Below are 19,034 nucleotides of genomic sequence, written 5' to 3'. Positions count from 1 at the left end.
AGCAGAGCAACTCAAGTGCCCTTAATTGTTTATGTTCTTAATGCAGAGCCTCTTGAATGCATTCATTTTTAATAGCAGGCTTGAGTGTGGGGCCCATCAAAGAATGACAAAGCAACTCTATTCATTGGTTCTCTGTCCTGCAATGATGGTCTTTTGATTTATTTGCAAATGACAAGCTTGGCAGGCCCCACTTGAGGGCTGCCCTCATTTTTTTTTTTTTTTTAAGAATTCAGTTGCATTTTCCAAGATGAAGTTGAGTCTGCAACGCTGTGTATTTGTGTAAAATTTTCCCCCTTCAGTTCCTTCTAATTAATGACTTAAATGTTTTGACCCAACTGTTGCCAAGCAGAGCATTTGGGCTTTAATTTGTCATTTTGGTAAAGATGCATCCTTGACAAAAGCATCGCAGCTGTTTCAGGGCCCAAATAGCACATTTCCATTATTCAGAAACCCTTGTTATGGAGTTTAGCAAGTGCTGTTCACATGAAATCCTACTGACTTGTCCCACGATGGAAAAAGACAGCTTTTCGTGGCCTAAAGGAAAATGCACTGCTACGCCACAGGTTTTCAAGACACACTCTGTGGGGTGAATCACAGAGCAAAACCATGAAGTCACCACCTATTGTTCTCAGAATGGAAAGAGAACAAGCGTCTCCTGGAACACACCCAGAGCAAGCCTACACCTTTCACCCTCTTCACAGGTCTTAGTCATTAGGGAGCTCATGAGAAATTAGATAATATCATACAATAGCAGGATTAGTGGGAGGAAAAGCAGACTACATCATGCTGGCATGAAGGCTAAAATTACAATCACGAAAATAAAATATGCCCATGTAAAGACAAAGGCTGCATGGGAATATGCAAAAATCCAGTTACCCCTGAAAACTGGGTTTACGAGACTGTTCCTTTTCAAGATTCGTAACATTATTTTCCTCTCAATAAAATTTTAACATTGTCTTTTTCACTGTAGCTACCTTTTAGGCCTGAGTAACTGGCCTTCGGCTGGTACCGACTTCTGTCTACAATCACTATCTCCACATCTTCCATCATGACAAAGCAAACAACCAGTGCACACGACCTATAAAGCACTAGTTATCATTAGCTTTAACATTAACCATTGCCTTGCTCCCCGCATCTTGTTTGGAGATTACTGGATAAACAGCTGGGTATGAGTATTTCCTTAACAGGTTGGAGTCTTTAGCCAATCCATACAGTGGGAGAGGAAATTCCTTCCTGGGGTGACCATGAGCCAGGGGTTCCCTTATTTTATTTGATTTCACTTCATTTTTGAGAGCGCAAGAGTGCATGCATGTGCACACAAGGAGATGGGGGGAGGGGCAGAGGGAGAGAGAATCTTAAGCGGGCTCCATGCTAGGCATGCAGCCTGACACAGGGTTCAATCTCACAACCCTGAGATGGTGACCTGAGCCTAAATCAAGAGTTGGACGCTCACCCGACTGAACCACCCAGGCACCCCAAGGGTTCCCTAATTTTAAAAGCATGCCGCAGCTGAATCACCCATGTACATACGTGACAGCTGCTACTCTTCTTCTAAAGCAACTTCTTCGGCAAAGCAGCTACTCTACCAGGAGGCCTATGCCACCAGTGCCACATGTCATGGCAGCAGAATGGCCACCACAGGTTAGATACACGATTGTCATGGTGAGAGCCCAAGGCAAAGCCTTCAGAGCCCCAAACTCAGGCTCAATCTCAAAGCACTAACCCCTCCAGGCTGAGCTTCCTTGGGGAAGGAAGATAAGAAGCCTGGCCTTCCCAGCTGGAACCTCGGATTCTCTTTTCAGTCCGCATCTTGTGCCAAGAAGCCCCCCAAGCTCAGAATGCAGCAAACACGGGGCATCACAGGCTGGGAGCCACTGAGGTAGGAAAAGAACTTCTGCACAGCAAAATCAACAGTAAGGAAAAAAAATTATTTTCTTTTTTTTTTTTTTTTTTTTTTTTTTTAAAAGGCACTGTGCTGTTTTTTTGTTTTACTCGACAGAGACAGAGACAGCCAGCGAGAGAGGGAACACAAGCAGGGGGAGTGGGAGAGGAAGAAGCAGGCTCATAGTGGAGGAGCCTGATGTGGGGCTCGATCCCATGACGCCGGGATCACGCCCTGAGCCGAAGGCAGACGCTTAATCGCAGTGCCACCCAGGCGCCCCAAAAAAATTATTTTCTTGAAAGCGTCTTAGATCATGATTAAAATGAAATGTGGATGCTAGGGAAAATTTTCAATGCATACTCCTTTTGCAAAAGCTTTTAAATATTTAGAAGACGGTAAGTACAAGGATTCTCGATGACAGACTTCACTGGTGTATTAAAGATTCACAGAGTATTTACTCAGCTATGCAGGCAGAGGCAAACAGGAATCTCATTTTAAATACAAATTAAATTACTAAAAAAATCCAAAAAACAAAACAAAACACAATTCTGATCATTGCATTACAATACAATCCACAGAGAAATTGAAGCAACAGAAAAATAATTACCAATTCTTCAAGATAACAATCAAGCTACTTTCAGGGGAAAAAGAAAAAAAAGTGTGCTGCAGGAGAGGTAATTTATTCAGGGTTACATGGATGGACCAAAAGTATATGTAATTAAAAGCATGTCAAAGAAAAGCCCGGAGTCCTCTTCTACCCAGTCATGCCAACTTATAATTTGAAAATGATCCAGCGTTACGAGGTTACTGTGCTGTCTAAGCTATACTGGGGAAACATTACATAGAAGGGGGAACAGCTAGGCTCATGAATGTGAGAACGAGTTATAAGCCACGGGCCCCCAGAAGTTACTGCTCCTATAACTCAACAGTTCTTTTACAAGCGGACAAATCAATTTATGTGCTCCTGTGTGTGTTTAGAAAGCATCCCAGATACCCTTTCATTAATTATGTGGGTTTGGGACATGTCAATTCTCGTTTCCCAGAGCAGCAGAAACCAAACTGAACCCTGTATTCTGTTACACTGGTTCCCACTGGGCTGGGCTGGCTCGATAATGCTGAGCTCCTTCTGGAAGAACAGAATAGACTTCCTGCCATTTGGACTGTGAAACACAGTAATCCACCAGGGAATAAAGGTCAATGTTGCACTTTTGGTCATTACTGAATCATTTGAGATGATCTGTGGTGAGGATGAGAGGAAAATCGAAGTCTGCGAGAACGCTGCAAATGGCCTGACCTCAGACCAATTTTCATCTCCATCTGTCTAATAGACATGTGGATAAAAGGCCCTCCCCTCCCTCCTTCTGGGCCACTCGGCTGTTTCCAAATCCGCGGCACAAGCCAGGAACCAGTTAAACAATACATTAATGAGGGGAAATAACCTTCTAAGCCCCAGACTGACGCTTACTCAGGTTTTAGGCCATCGGCTAAAGTTTGGAACGCAATTTTCCAGTCTGCAAGCAGTGCTGCAAAGTAGAAATTTTAACGAATACAGAGAAATCATCTGCAGTGCAGGGGCATGTGCCAAAATCTCCTTGTTTGTACATGCAAATATATGCATACTTACACCTCCACCCCCCACCAAAAGACAGCCACACGATTTCCATTACATCTGCTAGCACACACACAAAGGGGAACAGCAGCAGTTCCAGAAACTGCATGCTGCTACGAAATAAATCTTTTTTTTTAAGTGTCCAATTAATGCTGCTTAATCATTATTAAGGCATTTCAATCCTTAAATACAAAATATTCCTGGGAACCCGGAGCCTAATTATCATTTAAGCTGTGGAATAAATGTTAACATCCCGACTTTATACTAATACTCCCCTTCACTGGTTTGGCCGAGCTACTTTTTTTTAAGGTAATGTTGCACCATATATAAGTTTAGGCCCCCACAGTATATCAATGTCAAACAACATCGTGTCAAGCTAAGATTCAATTCAGGTAAGTGCCACTGCCAAATTTTCTTGTTCCCAGACGGGCTTTAAGATTATTTTATTGCTTAAAATTTAATTTGTTCCAACTCGTGTCTCCATGACAACGTTGGCTAACCCTGCAAATCATTTGGGTAATTGGATATCTTATCTTTCTATTGCTCTCAAATCGAATGATTCTGCTAGAATTGTAACAGCCAATCAAATTTACAGTCCTCCTGAGTAATAGACTTGGAAAAGTAGCCACATTCATCTCCTCTTTACAGCCATATTAACCAGTATGCGACAAACAGTAGAATCTGGTCTTCAAACTATACTCCAAATTATAAATGGTGTCAATACCAATATTCTCACGGTGCAAAGCCTACTCAAAAGCTCCTTCCCTTTTATACTGTTTTAATTTGAGAAGCAACAATTGGTACTCATTCCATACAAACCCTGAGCAATTCCAGTACTTTGAGGGAAACCGACAAGGGTGCTAATCAGAAAAAAGAAAATAAAAATCACAGCTTTGGGGGTATTTGACCTTGCAATAAAATAATGACCAAAGCCATGGCTATGTAAGATTATACTAGTGCACCGACATTGATCTGTCTGGGTTCTTTGGGTGGGAAAGCCATAGTTGATGCATTCGTCAAGAAATAAGAATGAATACAAGATTTAACAACTAGCTCAAAAATCTCCGTTCCCTAAGAGAAAGCCACGTCGCCAAAATGTGATACCTCTTTGTACTTCATTGAATGTACGAATATCACAGCATCTAGGGGAAGTCAATTATGGAATACAGATTTCTTAGAAGATTCAAAAGTCAGCAATTTCCCTCTTGAGTTAGTGGTATGCTTCTGGCCCTTGGTCAGCTAAAAAGTACAGAAGTTGGATACATTTCCATGGTCCAATTCCAATCTTCTCAGTAGCTGTGCAAGGAGACTGGCTCTGCAGGCGGGATCTCACAGCCCGGGCACTGCAGCAGAGCCAGCGGCTCACAAATGGAAAAGGCTCTAGAACCCCGGCCAACTGGCAGGCTGGATGGGTTGTCAAGAACCTCGTGCTTCCCCTGCAGATACTTGGGACTTCAGGACCGCTTCTCAAGCTCAACACAAAGAGACAGCAACGTGGGGCTTCTCAGCACACAGATGTCAGCAGGCTGCCGAGCCTTTAAGCAAGTGTGAGAGCAGGTACTGGCACAATTTGTCTGAACACAATTTGAGCGGTGCCCTCCTTCCTCCCAAATGCTTACCATGACATCCAAGAAGTTTCCACGGCATCTACGGCATTATGCATGACGGTAAGAGCCAAAAGCTTAAACTTCCAGTGTGTCTAATCCCAGTGGCCCCTGCTTTTCTCCCCTGTGCATTTTTTTTCTTGTTTCCCCAGGATTCAGCACATAAGCAGCAGCTGTGACTGGACTATCCACAAAGATCTCAAGCCCGTGCAGTACATGGGGAACATAACACAAGGATCTACTCAAACTTCTACATAGCATTTAGCAGATCTCCACAGCTAAGGAAATGGTCTGTGTGTATACCTCACGGAGGCTGGAGACATCTTCCTTCTCTAAGCCAGCAACAGCTTCACCCGGCAATTCTCACCTCGCTTTTTTCAGGATGACAAAGCCTCTCTTCCAATTAAGAGTTGGATTTTCCACATTATATTAAAAAATAATAAAATAAAAAATAAAAATGCTCCTCTCGTCCTTTCATTCTGCCAAAACTCACTTCCACAAAATGAACCAAATCTTCTTTGTTGCTTCTCCATCCTCTTAAATGAAAGAACTCACCGTAACTCTGTCCTCACTGGTAGTTGTATTAACTACTTAAGGCTGTTGCCTGCCAAGGGCACATTTTGCTGTTTGGCCTAAATAAGGCATTTTAATTCTGCTAGATTCCTTAGACAACAGAGGCTGCCAATAGGTGATTTAAAAAAAAAAAAAAAAAAGTGAAAGTTTCATTTTGATCCTAAAGATAAATGCTTCAGATCTTAGAAGGAAACAAATAAATACCTTTGTAATTGAGGGGAAATAATGAGAAGTGAATAATGCAGATGTAGGGAGGAAGGAAGCTTCTGGGCTTGGAAAAACAAGATGGGAGCCTGGCCTAGAATTCCAACAGCAGGGTACAGTTTTAAAGGGAGCAATAATAGCTTTAGATTATCAATTTCAAGAACACGTATCCTTCCCTCGGGGTGCCCCAGTGCCAGGCACCAATGTAACCACTCCTGTGTCAAAAACTCACTCCTGATAACTACCCTGTATGGAGTAGGTGCTGTTGCCATCCCTTAACCTACTAGCCTGTTTTCTCTTCGGTGAGGAGGAATAATTAATATCACACAAAAGGAGGCTGGAAGGATTTACAGACAGCTCCTAGGGCACACGGGAACTCAATGGATGGGAGCTGACTGCTCACTCTGATGTCCCAAATCAGCTTACTCTACAATAATCAGCCCAAGGAGCTGACTTTTGAAATCCGAAAAGCTGGAAAAGACACCGGGGCCGCCGGGGAACGGAGCGGGCACCTGTGGCTGCAGGCTGCTCAGAGACCGGGTACCCTTCCTCTGCCCCACTGGCCCATCCTTTATTCTCTCCATTCCAGACCAAGATGCAGATCAATGTTAAGACCTCCTTTCCTAAACCAAATGTGACCTTTTTATTTTCACTCACTAATCCATAGAAGCCTTTCAAATGGCACAAATAAAGGCGGCTGCATTTTGTTCTCTAAATCAATTTTCTCCCCAGCCATCAACTAGATGTTCCCGCACAGAGAAAGAACAGCCTTCCCTTCTAATTCAAAAATCCATACTGCCATTGCCCTTGCAAACTGCTAAACAAGCAGTATCGGCAAGTCACTTGTGTTCTGTAATATATTTACTGCAAATCCCAACGGCTCGCCTCCTAATGCAGTTTTCTATTGTGTCTGTGCGTGTCAATACACTGGCTGGTCACCTTACTTGTAAGAGGCTCTGACCAGCTGTTTGCTCAAGGCATCAAGAGGGCGCCTAGGAGAGACAAAGGCTGTTGCTCCTGGAGGGCCCAGCATTCGAGAGCCTCCTCCTCACGCTGGGGTCCTCAAAGAGGTTTTGTTTTCTAGCACTTCACATCCTTGTACCACCCACAGCCTCTGAGGCCAACTTAAACTCCTTAATAGGACAGTTTCCATCCATCTGAAGTTCCAAATCAGAGTCCTTTAGCACAATTTTTTCCTGGTTTCCTACCTAACAACATTAAAACTATGCCCCCCTCAGAGAATATGCTGATGGCATCTAAAAGGTACATTATGAAGGACCAAAAAGTAGGAAGGCTTGGTGGGGGGGTGGGGGGGCCTGGCTTTTCTGTTAAGTGCAAGTCTCTGCTTTTAGGTGACAGCTGAAAAAGCAAGCACCCGAACACCATATAATACAACCATGCCAAAACACAAAGGGCAATGTCTAGGAGGAAAGTGCTATAAAATGTAAACACCTGTTGAGATGGAATTCTTAAAACCCACTTGCAGAAAAGCCCTCCTTCACATGTCAGTCTAAAACGGGGTTGGGAGCTAAGAAAAGGCCTGGCCCAAGTTTTCCAGAATTATTTTCTCCCTTATTTACTGGGGGGAGGGGAGCAAAAGCTCTATGTTAAGATTTATGTGACAGGCACATCCTGGGATCATACAGGTGAGAACAGCATGGGTGTTCGCTGTTTAGCTCCTTCTTTTCCATGTATTTGAAATTCTTCCCAATGACATGCTTGGTGGGGTGAAGGAACTATGTAAAGACCAAAAGTAAACAATCAAGGGGTATGATCATGATTATTAAGGTATCTGGCAACTCAGTCACGTTAAATGTCTTTATACTTGACGCACTACGAGCTACTTATCCTCAACTCCGTTTCAGGGCTGTGGTGGTCTTGAGGGGACCAGCAGCGGCCCCAGGGCCAGTGATGCGTGCCCATTCTGTGCACAGAAACTCAGGCCTCAACAACACGCTACTTCTGTTCTCGCTCTCTCCAGCACAAACCCAAATACATCACTGTAATTAAATTCCCCATGAAGAAGCCTCCGCGGATATTCGGACTATAAGTCACTCGTTCAAAAGAAGAACTTAGCAGAAGTGGTTATACGAGAACTGAGGTCCTATAAAATATCTAACGAAATCAAACAGATTTCATTCTTAATTTCAGCACCAGAACCCGGCCGGGTACTATCGGCTCAAGTTTTTAATCTGGATTCCATAGATTTACTGAAGGATCTTAAGACGACCCAAAACAGCCAAAATTGTTGGGCAAAGCTATCTTGTGTATAAAAACATGGGGGATTTTTTTGCCCAGCAACTTCCACCTGATTTTCACACGGGTTCAGGATCCAAAATGATTACAACTATCACTTTCTTAAGAAGCATGCTCAACGCTACCTAACAATTAGTGTCCACTCCGTCCAACCCATTGGGAAGGGTATACAGTAAGTCTCAAATGCAAGCTTCGAGCAGACGGCAGCCTAGTCGGAACAACAAAAGACACACGTGAAAAAACATTATTACAGAAATTGGCGCAAAAAACAGTGATGGGACAGGCTCCTTTTGGAGAGGTCATGGAAGGCCTTAACGTAAACAGGGAGTGTTGTTATTTGAACTGGACCTTGAAGGATACTGAGGAAGGCCATATGAAGCTGGACAAAAAAGACCTGGGCTTTTTATAAAGAAAACTGAAAAATGCACAGAAAAATGCACAGTATATTTCAGGCAGGAAGAAGAGACCCACTGGCTGGATTAAAGGACTTGGTGGGAGGAGGACAAAGGTGACCAAGTAAGACTAGCAGGGACAGTAATCAGGGGCAGACACGCAAGGCTGTGAGTGATGGGCACAGGGGCCACTACTGGAGTGGGAAGCCAAAATCAGAAAGAACAGACAGACCAACATACCCAAAGACCCAAGTCCCAAAAGGGGTTTTGCATTCACCCTTTTGAAAGATGCTCCCATCCTGGGGCTGGAGTTCCCAGCGTTTGGGTGTAGGTTTCTTGTGTCTAGAGTGCGTGTACCCTAGCGGCTGCACGGGACATGTCAATAGGGTGCACGGAGGATGTGAGAACTTTTATTTTAACCCCTCTGCTTATAATTTCCGTTTCTTACAAATGAAAATATAATGCTTTTATAACTTATAAGTTTGTAAGCAAACATGTCTGGTGATATATTTTCAAGCTTTTCACTGACAGGTTTCACAAAATCCCACGGGCTAACTAATAATCTAGTTACACCAATAATGGTGCCCAGGAGCAGCAAACCCAGTAGAGTACCGCATGTACTTCAACAGTTCCACAAATGGCATGATTTGGACGTGCAAGTTCAAATACACTTACATTCTCAAAAACTGATTCCACTTTGTCAAGTGAATAATGAAAATCTAGTGAGTATCCTCCAGTACACTGGACATAGTTGTACATACACCTCTACCCCTTCGGCGTGTGCAGGGATATATACAGACCACACTTAACAGCACTTTTCTCTATCTGGCAGATGAAGAAATAAATTCAATGGATGGAATCTTCAGGGCTTGTTTTTCCCTCCCAGTCTTCTCCTTATACCCCAAACGACCTTCACCCTACCCTCTTCTGGCTAACGATTTGTGGTCCAAGAATGACTAAGAAGCAAATAAAACTTCTAGAAAAACTAAAAGATTTGTTTGTTATGCCTACTGTGAGAACAGGTGGGGGAAGGGCCTACACACTGGGCTCACAATTGCTTTCATGTTGCTTCAAAGCAGGCAAACAGAATTAAACTTAGTAATTATTAAAAACTGAAATGTGAAATAATGAAATACAGGTTTGTGCAAAATCACAGGTTACTTGATAAAACGTGTGCCAACACTTCTTGAAGTTTCATAAAATGCATGGCAAACCGGTGGTCTCTAAATGATTCTGTAAACATAATAGTTTTGCGAACAATTTCAGAAACCACTTTTTGCTGAGCCCAAGTGAATAACAACACATGAATATCTCAATTTGTTAAAATTTCATTGTAATTTTTTTTCTCTTTTCAGATCAAACCATGCCTCAGAAAAAAATGAGAAAATCTCTCCCACACCTGAGTGCCCACACCTACACCCACATACGCTCTAACTTAAAACACCAAACCACAGCCACAGAACAATCCTATGGCACGTTTCATATTACAAAACTCACCAACCTCATTGGTGAGAGCTGCTCTCAATCTGTAAATGCCTACTCTTGTCAAATAAGTCTACCTAGAAAAACAACTGCCTAAAATTCAATTAAAAACCATTATACGAAATATTTGACATTAAAGGTACTAGTTCTGAAAATCTAAATTTTTCAAAATCTGAAGTAACAGTAAGCAACAGAGACGGCAGGGGGGGCATAGGGACAATTGAGCCAATCGAAGCCTATGAGAAACCCAGTCAGTTTCTTAGTTTCTTCCAATGTAATCCACTCCTGAAGACCACAAATATTTAATAATAGAAGAGCAAACACTCAGATCTATGGAAACCTAAAATGGTTCCATAAGCCAGTAACTGAATATATCGCTAGTATCACTACCACACAAGATGATTTATTTAAATATTTGCTAAAGGAGCAGATTCTTTCTGTGTTTCTTAATAAACACTATTTGGAGGAACAGCTTAAGCCCTCTGGCCAAAGACTGCACTCAACAGACACAGGCAGGCACCGGGTTTTGAACACTGGGGGGGGGGGTGGTTAGAGGCACAACTCTCTTCACCTAAGAGGAGCCATACTGAGAACCTGCCTAGTCTAACCCCTCATTTTACAAGGAGGGAAACTGATGCCCGGGCAACTAGTCAATGACTCACCTAGTCACTAATCAAAGTCCCCTAAATAAGGGACCTCAATGAGCTATATTTTATACCAAGGCCCATCCTAAAGATCACATATTTTGTGCCTCATAGTGTCTTCTGGCATTAATTTTGAATTTTAAAAATACTTTTTATCTGAAGAACTATGCTTTTTTGACCCCTGCCTTAAATTCTGTGCCCGAGACAATGCATCCCTCACCTCACCTCTGGATAGTAACCACGAACTAGCCAACTGTTGAAGGGGTTGAGTAGGGTGATAGAAAGTAGGGAGGAAGCCCCCTGCTTGCTGATAAAAAACAAAGGCTAATCTCGTGCCTCAAAATCTGGATTCTAAACACACAGGGAGCTTTATCTCTTTCCACTGAAGCTTGTGAAGGGCAGGCCTTGCTAATGAAGTGAAGTTGGGGACCACTCCAATCCTGATGACAGCATAGTCCCTTTGTATTACAAGGTAATTAACACCTGGTGGAGCTTAACTCTAAGTGCAAGTACTCCAGATAGTTTTTTTCCCATTCTGAGACTTGGACTTAGGGGGAAAAAAAAAATCTCAAAGTGAGAAACTGTAGATGGAAAACACACGTGGTTAAAAAGCAGGAAGAAAGGTAAGACTTGCAGACAAATAGTAAGGGTCACATCTAAGGGATTAACCTGCAGGTGAACCCCTAACGGTTCCACCTAGGCACTTTAAAAACGCTACCAGAGAACAATTTATTTTTTAAGAGAAACTTAAAAAGCACACATCAAAACTGTGAAAGCGGTTTCACTCCGAAATTTACGTGGTCTGAGATACCGTGCTGGCTGAAACATCACATGGCACTTGGGTATGTTAAGCTCTCCTCTGTTTCTCTTTCTCCTCTCCTTCCCCACCCCACAACCAGCACTGCAGAATGTGTCTTTTCTTCCCGAGCGAGTCCTTTCATTTATTTTTAAATTCTTGGCCGCCCTGGAGAGCCCCGAGCGCTCACTCTGCCCGCTCTTCAGAAGAATAGAGGCACAGAGAGACAAAGTGACTGATCACACTCGCTATGCCCTGGGCCTCAACCAGGAGTCCTGACAACACTTTACAATTCTCTTTTGTTCTTAGACATTTTTTAACCTGCAGATAGTAGTGCTCGGTTGGCTACGACTCTCTACCTACCCATGGCTGTGACCTCCATAGGCCAGTTAGTACTGCTGATTTTCGTGAATTCTTCGAACATGCATCTAGCCCGGACGTGATTGTGCACCGCGAACTTGCCAGCACAAAGAGCAAGAACAGGAGAGACATGCAGCCAGGCTGACTGGATCACCACACATGGGCTCAAAGCAGGGTCCACCACTGGCCTCGTCCCCCAATGGCAGGGGGCTGGGGAAAGTAGAGTGGCACTGAATTCTAGGGACCAGGTGACCCACACTCCAGCTTCAGCAGAAACCTGGCCTTGACAAATCCTGGACTCTGAACACATGCCCAAAGCCGCAGGCAGAGCAAAACACCTCCCCAGCCTACCTCACAGGAAGAGGCAAATCCCTTCTGAAGACTGTTATGTGCTGTACAAACGCACGCCACCAAAGACAACTTAGGGCATGGCTTCATCAGCAGCCTGAAGAGATACACTAGTGGAATAAGTAAGGCTTAGGTATGTATTTACAGTGCATCTTGTTCCAAAAATATCACACGAGGTCATACCACAGCACATGACAGAAAACAAAACTTGAACGATCACACTGCCAAACACACCAGGCACAGCCCTCAAAACAACCAGACTCACGTTCACCTGCTGTTTCCTAACACACCCTAACGCCCTGGTGGCCGCAGAATTGCCTCGAGGTTTCAGGAGATGTGTCTACCTCTCCTGGATAGATATACCTAGAGTTTACAATCTACCTGGAGAGAGATAGACAGGCAGAGATCTATAAAAGACACAAACAAAAACAACAACAAAAAATAACTGTCTTTTTTTAAAAGATTTTTATTTTGAGAGAGAGAGAGAAAACACCCGTGTGAGGGGGAGGGGCACTGGGAGAGGGAGAGGGAACCTCAAGTAGACTCCCCACTGAGCAAGGAACAAGACAGGAGCTCAATCCCAGAATCCTGATATCATGACAGGAGCCAAAATCAAGAGTCGGATGCTTAACCGACTGAGCCACCTAGGCACCCCTCAAAAAAGAAAAAAGAAAAAAAAAAAAAGGAAAAAGGAAAAAAAAAAACTGTCTTAATGCTACCGTAAAAAAAAATTAAGTACCCGTTACCATCCTTAGTGCACTGACTTTTCAGTAACTAGCCACATATGGGAGCAGAAAAAGTGAGGGGAAGGCTTATCAGGAAGTGTTGACACAACATAAACATGGACTGTGGGCACCAAACCAAGTAAGGAAACCACAATTATACCATTCTCGATTTGGACCCGCTTCCACTTTAAAACTTCCAGACGGAAAAGTCAGTGGTGAGATTGACACTGAAATCTCTAAAACTCACTCCTTCGACAAACCCGCTGAAAGGTGGGGAGAGGGAGCGGTCGTCACACTGCAGACAAATCTTAACAACATTAAAGCTCTCTCCGTGGAAAGTTTCCCCATCGCTGCATTTTTTTCAGTAACAAAGATGTTGTCAGAAATGACAATTTTTTGTGTCCCCTGATGATGCCTTGCTAGCATTTGGTTATAAGCCATAAAGCAGGACTAATTTCAGCCTGTCAGGAGTCTCGCTAATGCCCAGTTTCCCCCCAGAGAGAATTCCTGTCAAATCTAATGAGAGCTCCAAAGACCCTCTCTACAATATAATGAGCACTTAGGCCGTGCTGGTGATCAGGCGGCAAAAAGCATCAATTTGAGCCTGGCTACACCCTGGGGGCCAGACGTCACCAGTTTTAATAAGAATTATGATTACTAGCTGCACCAAATGCCTCCTCAGAACTTATTATTAATGTGTGACATTCAGAAGGATGTTTTTCAAATGTAAGGCCACTTTAAACTGAATTACAGCACTGCTTTGCACACCACTCTAGTTAAGGGTCTGTCAGCATTTACAATATAAACTAAATTTCAGGGGGCTTAATACCCTACTATGAAGAACATGGCATCTCTCAGCTTTTCACATTTTTCAAATTACCGAGCCAATTATACACAGCATATTATTAATGCATACTGGCTCCTGGATGGACAATATTACCCACAAATGCCCAATAGTGTATAGAAACTCATTAGAAACCTATTTTCACACCATGGGGCTCCTGACCCTCTTCGCCCCTTCTTCCTTCTTCCTACTCGATAAAGAAGAGGTCATGTAACCATGTAACCTACAGGAACCCAGAAGAATTACACACTTCCTTTACCTCCCTAATAAATCCTGTACCAGCATACAGCATCACACAGAGGTGGTGTTTCCTTGTAAAAGAGTTGGTGAAGTTATTAAATCCTTTGAGTTTAGAAGTTTAAGAAAAAGCGCAGTCTTCTCTTACCCTTCTAGAATTTTTGTTAGCAAAAAAATGTGCCTTTGGGGTAACTTAAAAAAAAAAAGTGGCAGGTTACAACTCCTTCACCCAGTTTATTTGCATAATTCATGTAAATGACCATAGATCTTCTGGCCCAATTACTATCAACAAGTTACAACTGCCTCAATCAGGCACTAGCCATTAAAACACACAAAAAACAAAGGCACAAGCCCAACGTAATCTAGGCTACCAATTTTGCAAATCAGAATAAAATCAGCATTTTAAAGACCCAATTATATTATTAATGAAAGGCCTTGAACCTAACTATCCCTTTCCAAACACATATCTGAGAACAGATCTAATGTACACGACTTAACATTATGAAATCTATGATGAATTAAAAATCAAAGAGTGTGGAGTTACAAAAGCAGAATTCAACTCTGAAACACACTTGCTTAATGAAAGTCTTTGAATATAAGGAAGATCTGAAGGCTGAACTAATCAATTTCTCCACTGTGCCCCAGCCGGTCAGCCATGCTCTTTAATTTAATGAAACAAGGGTTTGAGATGAAATAGCACATATACATCAAGTAAGAATTGTATTGTTGCACTTTGAAATGTGTCCAACTGTGCAACTTCATCTGATGATAATTTTTTAAGAGGCAATCGATTTCTAAAAGACTTATTGTACCAGCGTCTTGATGAAAAAGTGAATGTCAGCATATCTCCAGAATACTTACACCCTGCCATTAATGCTTTCTTTGGCAGACAATGACTACTCAATCGAGGGTCCTTTGGGCTGAGCAATCATTTAGCTTTTCTTCTCTTATGAGGTCCTTAGTGCCTTGTTCCAGCTCAATACTCTTTTTATACACCATTATAGTAGCCATAAGTGTGAATTTTATGGGAACTTGCAAACTCATAGTCATAGCTAGAGCTTTCCAGTCACTAATCTTTTCATGCTTTTAAAACCACTAGGACTGAAGCAACTCCCAACATATGCTGTGGCCATAAAAGAATGCTTTTTCACCTCCAAATCTGCATCAATTGAGAAATTTTTCAAAAAGATGTCTGCTAATAACCCACTAATCATGTCACTTTATGCAACCCAAAGCATGAAGAGATCCCCACAGTTAGTCGTATACCAGCATGTTTAACTTGCTTAAGGAACTCCTGAATATCCTTCTTTCCCCTGCAGGACCACACTGCTGTCCAAACCGGCAAAAAAAACAAGCTATTCTGAATTTCAGAACTCTACGGGATATCCAGATCTTTCAAGAGGAGAATCTACCCAGGTGGAAAAGTCAACTAAGAGACTCAATTTCTATCAGCCTAGAAACAGGTTGGTTCACATTTCCAAAGCACCTCTCACCTAGTCATTTAAAGATTCCATAATCGTCAAGAAGCCACCCTTCTGCAAAATACTACCACCAACTCACAGGAAGGGAAACCAAGGCAAGAAAATGGCATACAAATCCCCCCACCACTGAGGACAAAGCCAGTTTTATAGAATCATAATGACTGATTTCTCATTTCAACTGGAGATTTAACTAAAGCTTACCTGTTTATGCATTTCTATGTTTAATCCATATGACATTTCATAATACTGCAAAAATAAAAAACAAATCAAGCATTTCGTTAACTCACGTTTTGCAATGCTAGGAACACATATTTGCTAATCTTACATGAAAAGGAGAAAAGTCTAATCTCTGATACCTACCATCACATAGTGCCTCTGCATTTCTGTCTTTTCACTTGCCAGTTTCTCACATTCCAATTTAAGGCTACAAAAACAAAACAGGGAACTTAATGTAAACATTATGTCACTTGTTTTAACATCTGCCTCACATATTTGCACTTCAAGTAAAAACACAGACCAATTTGGAAAAGCCATAAACTATCTAGGTAAACATGCAAAAGCTTTGTCCTTGCATTTTATAGGGAAAAGGGGTAAGGTGAACAGCACAGGGTCTCCACTCAGCTACTATTCTTTTTCTTCTTGGTGCATACCTGGTCAGATGCCAAGAATGAAAAATCTGTCAAAACCTCTGATCTACCCCAGAAGACTGATTTCCCCTCCTACTCATCTGTTCACTCCTACTTCCCCGCACCAGTTTGCTCCATTGGACTCCACTAATATCTGGCCTTTGCACAATGTTCAGCGTCAGACATAGGCTGTCCCATCTCTGCCAGCTCAAATAGTCTCTAGGTTTGAAAACTGTACTTGTAAAGTTACTGCCACAATTGTTGGTCCCTTTTAAAATCTTCGGTTTTTAAATCCCTGCCAAAATATGTGAAGCAGCTACTGCAATAAAGTGGATTGAAGTCCTCCCTGCTTGGTAAACACAGTGTGGGCAGGTATGCCTCAAGTTCCAGAGATTATGATCTTCGAGCAGACAAAAGGTCAATAATCAGAAAAACCTCTAACAAAATAAGAAAATTCACACCCAAGCATGTGTGCTTTTTCTCAAGCATGACAAAAATAAAAACTGTCATTACACAGTTATTTCTTAGCTCTAATCAGCGAAGACTTCATAGGAACAAGGGAAGAAACTACCATTTCTGGAAAATCCACTATGGACAGGATGCTTTCCAATCACTTTTCATTTACAAATCTTTTGAAGTAGGTCTCATTAGATGAAGAGACTAAGCTGGGATATATATAAATGAGACTCCAGTCCCCTGTCCTGCCCAAACCAACCCAGAATGACGACAAAGCAGGGGAGCTTTCCCTGCACGTATCCACCTCCCTCTTCATCACCAACGTTGGGCACAGCTAACAGCATCTAGCCTTCCACAATGGACTTTGCCTCAGACAACACAATCCTCTAGTATGGCAAAGAGCGATTTCAACACGGGCTCTGCCTCCCCAAACCTGCACTCCGGGGCTGGGGCATCGATTGAACCAAGGTTTCAGCTCAGCCTGTTGCAAAATAAATAAACGAAGTGCAAATATTGACGGTTCTCATGCAACTCCTAAATACTCAAAAAAAAAAAAAAAAAAAAGGCTCCCTGGAACAGCAGCAAACGGGCAAAAGGGAAACAATGGTAGGAGGAGGAGACTAGAGAAGAGGCGGCCCGGGAAGAACCTAGAAAGGGGGTAACTTGAATGACAGGTCTTAACTGCGACTCCACACGCCACCGCCTGGACGCAAGTACTAAGTACAGCTGCCACAGCCACCAGGCTGGGCGAGGAGGGGCTGGGGCTGCCCCCAGGCTACCACTCGCCCGGCGCGGCCGGACACGCACCTGTGATACTGGGCCTGCAGGAACTGGAATTCCTCTTTAATCCGGTCCAGGGACTCCGGGATAGTGAACTTGAAGGGCTGGCCTGCAGCCTGGTGCGGCGTCTGGGGGCGACCGGCGAGGGGAACCGCGGGACAGGGATGCGGGTAGATAAATAAAGCAGTAAGTCAGAGGACGGAGAAGTGGGTGGGACATAAACAAAAAATAAAGTTAAAAGTGGCGGAAAACGGAGCCCTGAACTCGAGTTTGCGCTGCACTTTATGCGGGGAGAAAGTGGACCCTCGCCCGGTCTGGAGCCACCAGATTCCGAGCCTCTTCCGTGCTCCAGGGCGGGTCGTGGTACGTGCGCCCGGGTCACCGGCTGGAGGGACAGGGGCTCCCCGGCGGCCGGGGAAGACCAGGCCAAATTGTCGTCGTAGCCACCAACCTCTCCCCACAGGGGCGATAATGACCCCGGGGATCAGAGGAGAAAAACAACTCCCTAACGCTCCTCGTTCCCAGAGTCGCCGGGGCCACCTCCAGGCGCACTGGAACGGGGGCTGCATTGACATGTAAATAGGCGAGACGAGAAACAAAGGGGGGGGCGCCCTACCCATCTCGGGGGAGGTGGTAGGGGAGCTGTCGCTACGGGAAAGAAACCCCAGCCCCGCCGGGTGCCCCCGCCCGCCCTGTCTAGACGTCAACTCGGAGGGGGCCCGGAGTAAAGGGAAAAAATTGAGAGTTTCAGCTCACTCCCCACACCAGGAGGGGAGGGTCCGGACCCGCCCCAGCCTTGCACTCCTAGAGGCTGGGGTGGGGGGGGGGGGTCGTCCAGAATGTAGCAGACACCAGTCTCCTTACAACATAGGAAGAGCGCCGATCCCCACCCCACCCCCAACCCAATGCTTTGGCCCTCCACCCAGCATCCTGCCGCGCCTCACCGGGTGCCGGCTCTGCGGGAACATCGCTCTGGCGGCGGCCGTAGCTCTGTTTCCGGGCAACTCAATTCTCCGCTCAATTTCCAACTTTAATCCCGCCGAGGAAAATTAAGCCGAGAAGCCAGGCAGAAACCGGGAGCGCGAGGAGCGCGCTGGCAACGCACGCAGGCGCGCTCGGCGGGGCGCACCGGCCACTCGGCGCCCAGCTGCTCCTGCTCCCGCCGGTGCGGGTTCCCTCGCTCAGGGCCACATCGCGGGGCACCGGGGGCCCGGCTGTACCAAGAACCTGCGCGGTGACGCCGGCGCCCGAGAAGAGGGCGCGGGGGCTATGATCCAACCCGCGGGCCTCCGCTGCCCGGGCGGGGAGGTGGGGGCGCGGTAACTCCGGCCGCGCTCCCCTCGGCGATCCCCGTACGCGGCACCCGTCCCGAGCAAACAAATCCAGGCGGGCTGCTTTTCTTCGCTCTTCTCCCGGTCCGCCTCCTCTCCGGGTTTTCCCCGCGGCACCGGCCGCGGGCGAGGTGCAGGTGGCCCGGCGCCCCCGGCTAACCCCACACGAACAAACCTGACGACGTTCGGGACCAACCGCTGCGGGTCAGGGCAGCGCCTTCAGCCGGGCGCTCGTCGGTTCCCCGGAGGCGGTGAGGAGCGAGGTCCGGGCGGCGGAGGTTCCGCGCCTGGCGCTCCGCAGCCCCAGCCGGGGCGGAGGAGCGCGGGATGACGACGAAGCGGGGAAAGTGCGGAGGGCGCGCCGGGAGGCGGCTCGGCACGCCCCGTACGACCAACACTCGGTG

At 44.9% G+C, this 19,034-nt stretch overlaps 1 protein-coding gene across 4 annotated transcripts in view; it reads right to left on the bottom strand.

The window, feature by feature from the left end:
• Nucleotides 1-18,425, bottom strand: part of TLE1 (TLE family member 1, transcriptional corepressor) — an 84,890-nt gene extending 66,465 nt beyond the window's left edge. The window contains exons 1-4 of one of the 4 annotated variants that reach the window (XM_040620211.1): nucleotides 18,244-18,425; nucleotides 17,327-17,427; nucleotides 15,798-15,861; nucleotides 15,639-15,683 (exon numbers count right to left, since the gene is read on the bottom strand). In XM_040620211.1, coding sequence (XP_040476145.1) covers nucleotides 15,639-15,683; nucleotides 15,798-15,861; nucleotides 17,327-17,427; nucleotides 18,244-18,267 — 234 coding nt within the window. In that variant the 5' untranslated portion in view covers nucleotides 18,268-18,425. The remainder of the gene's footprint in view (nucleotides 1-15,638; nucleotides 15,684-15,797; nucleotides 15,862-17,326; nucleotides 17,428-18,243) is intronic. The other 3 variants (XM_040620210.1, XM_040620212.1, XM_040620213.1) reach the window with 3 other exon arrangements.
• Between the last annotated feature and the right edge of the window lie 609 nt (nucleotides 18,426-19,034).

Source organism: Ursus maritimus, unplaced genomic scaffold (genome assembly GCF_017311325.1).
Source record: "Ursus maritimus isolate PB19 unplaced genomic scaffold, ASM1731132v1 scaffold_34, whole genome shotgun sequence".
In the NCBI taxonomy this organism is placed as follows: Eukaryota; Metazoa; Chordata; class Mammalia; order Carnivora; family Ursidae; genus Ursus; species Ursus maritimus.
Note: the sequence above shows the minus strand (reverse complement) of the source record. Positions and strands in the feature narration are given on the sequence as shown.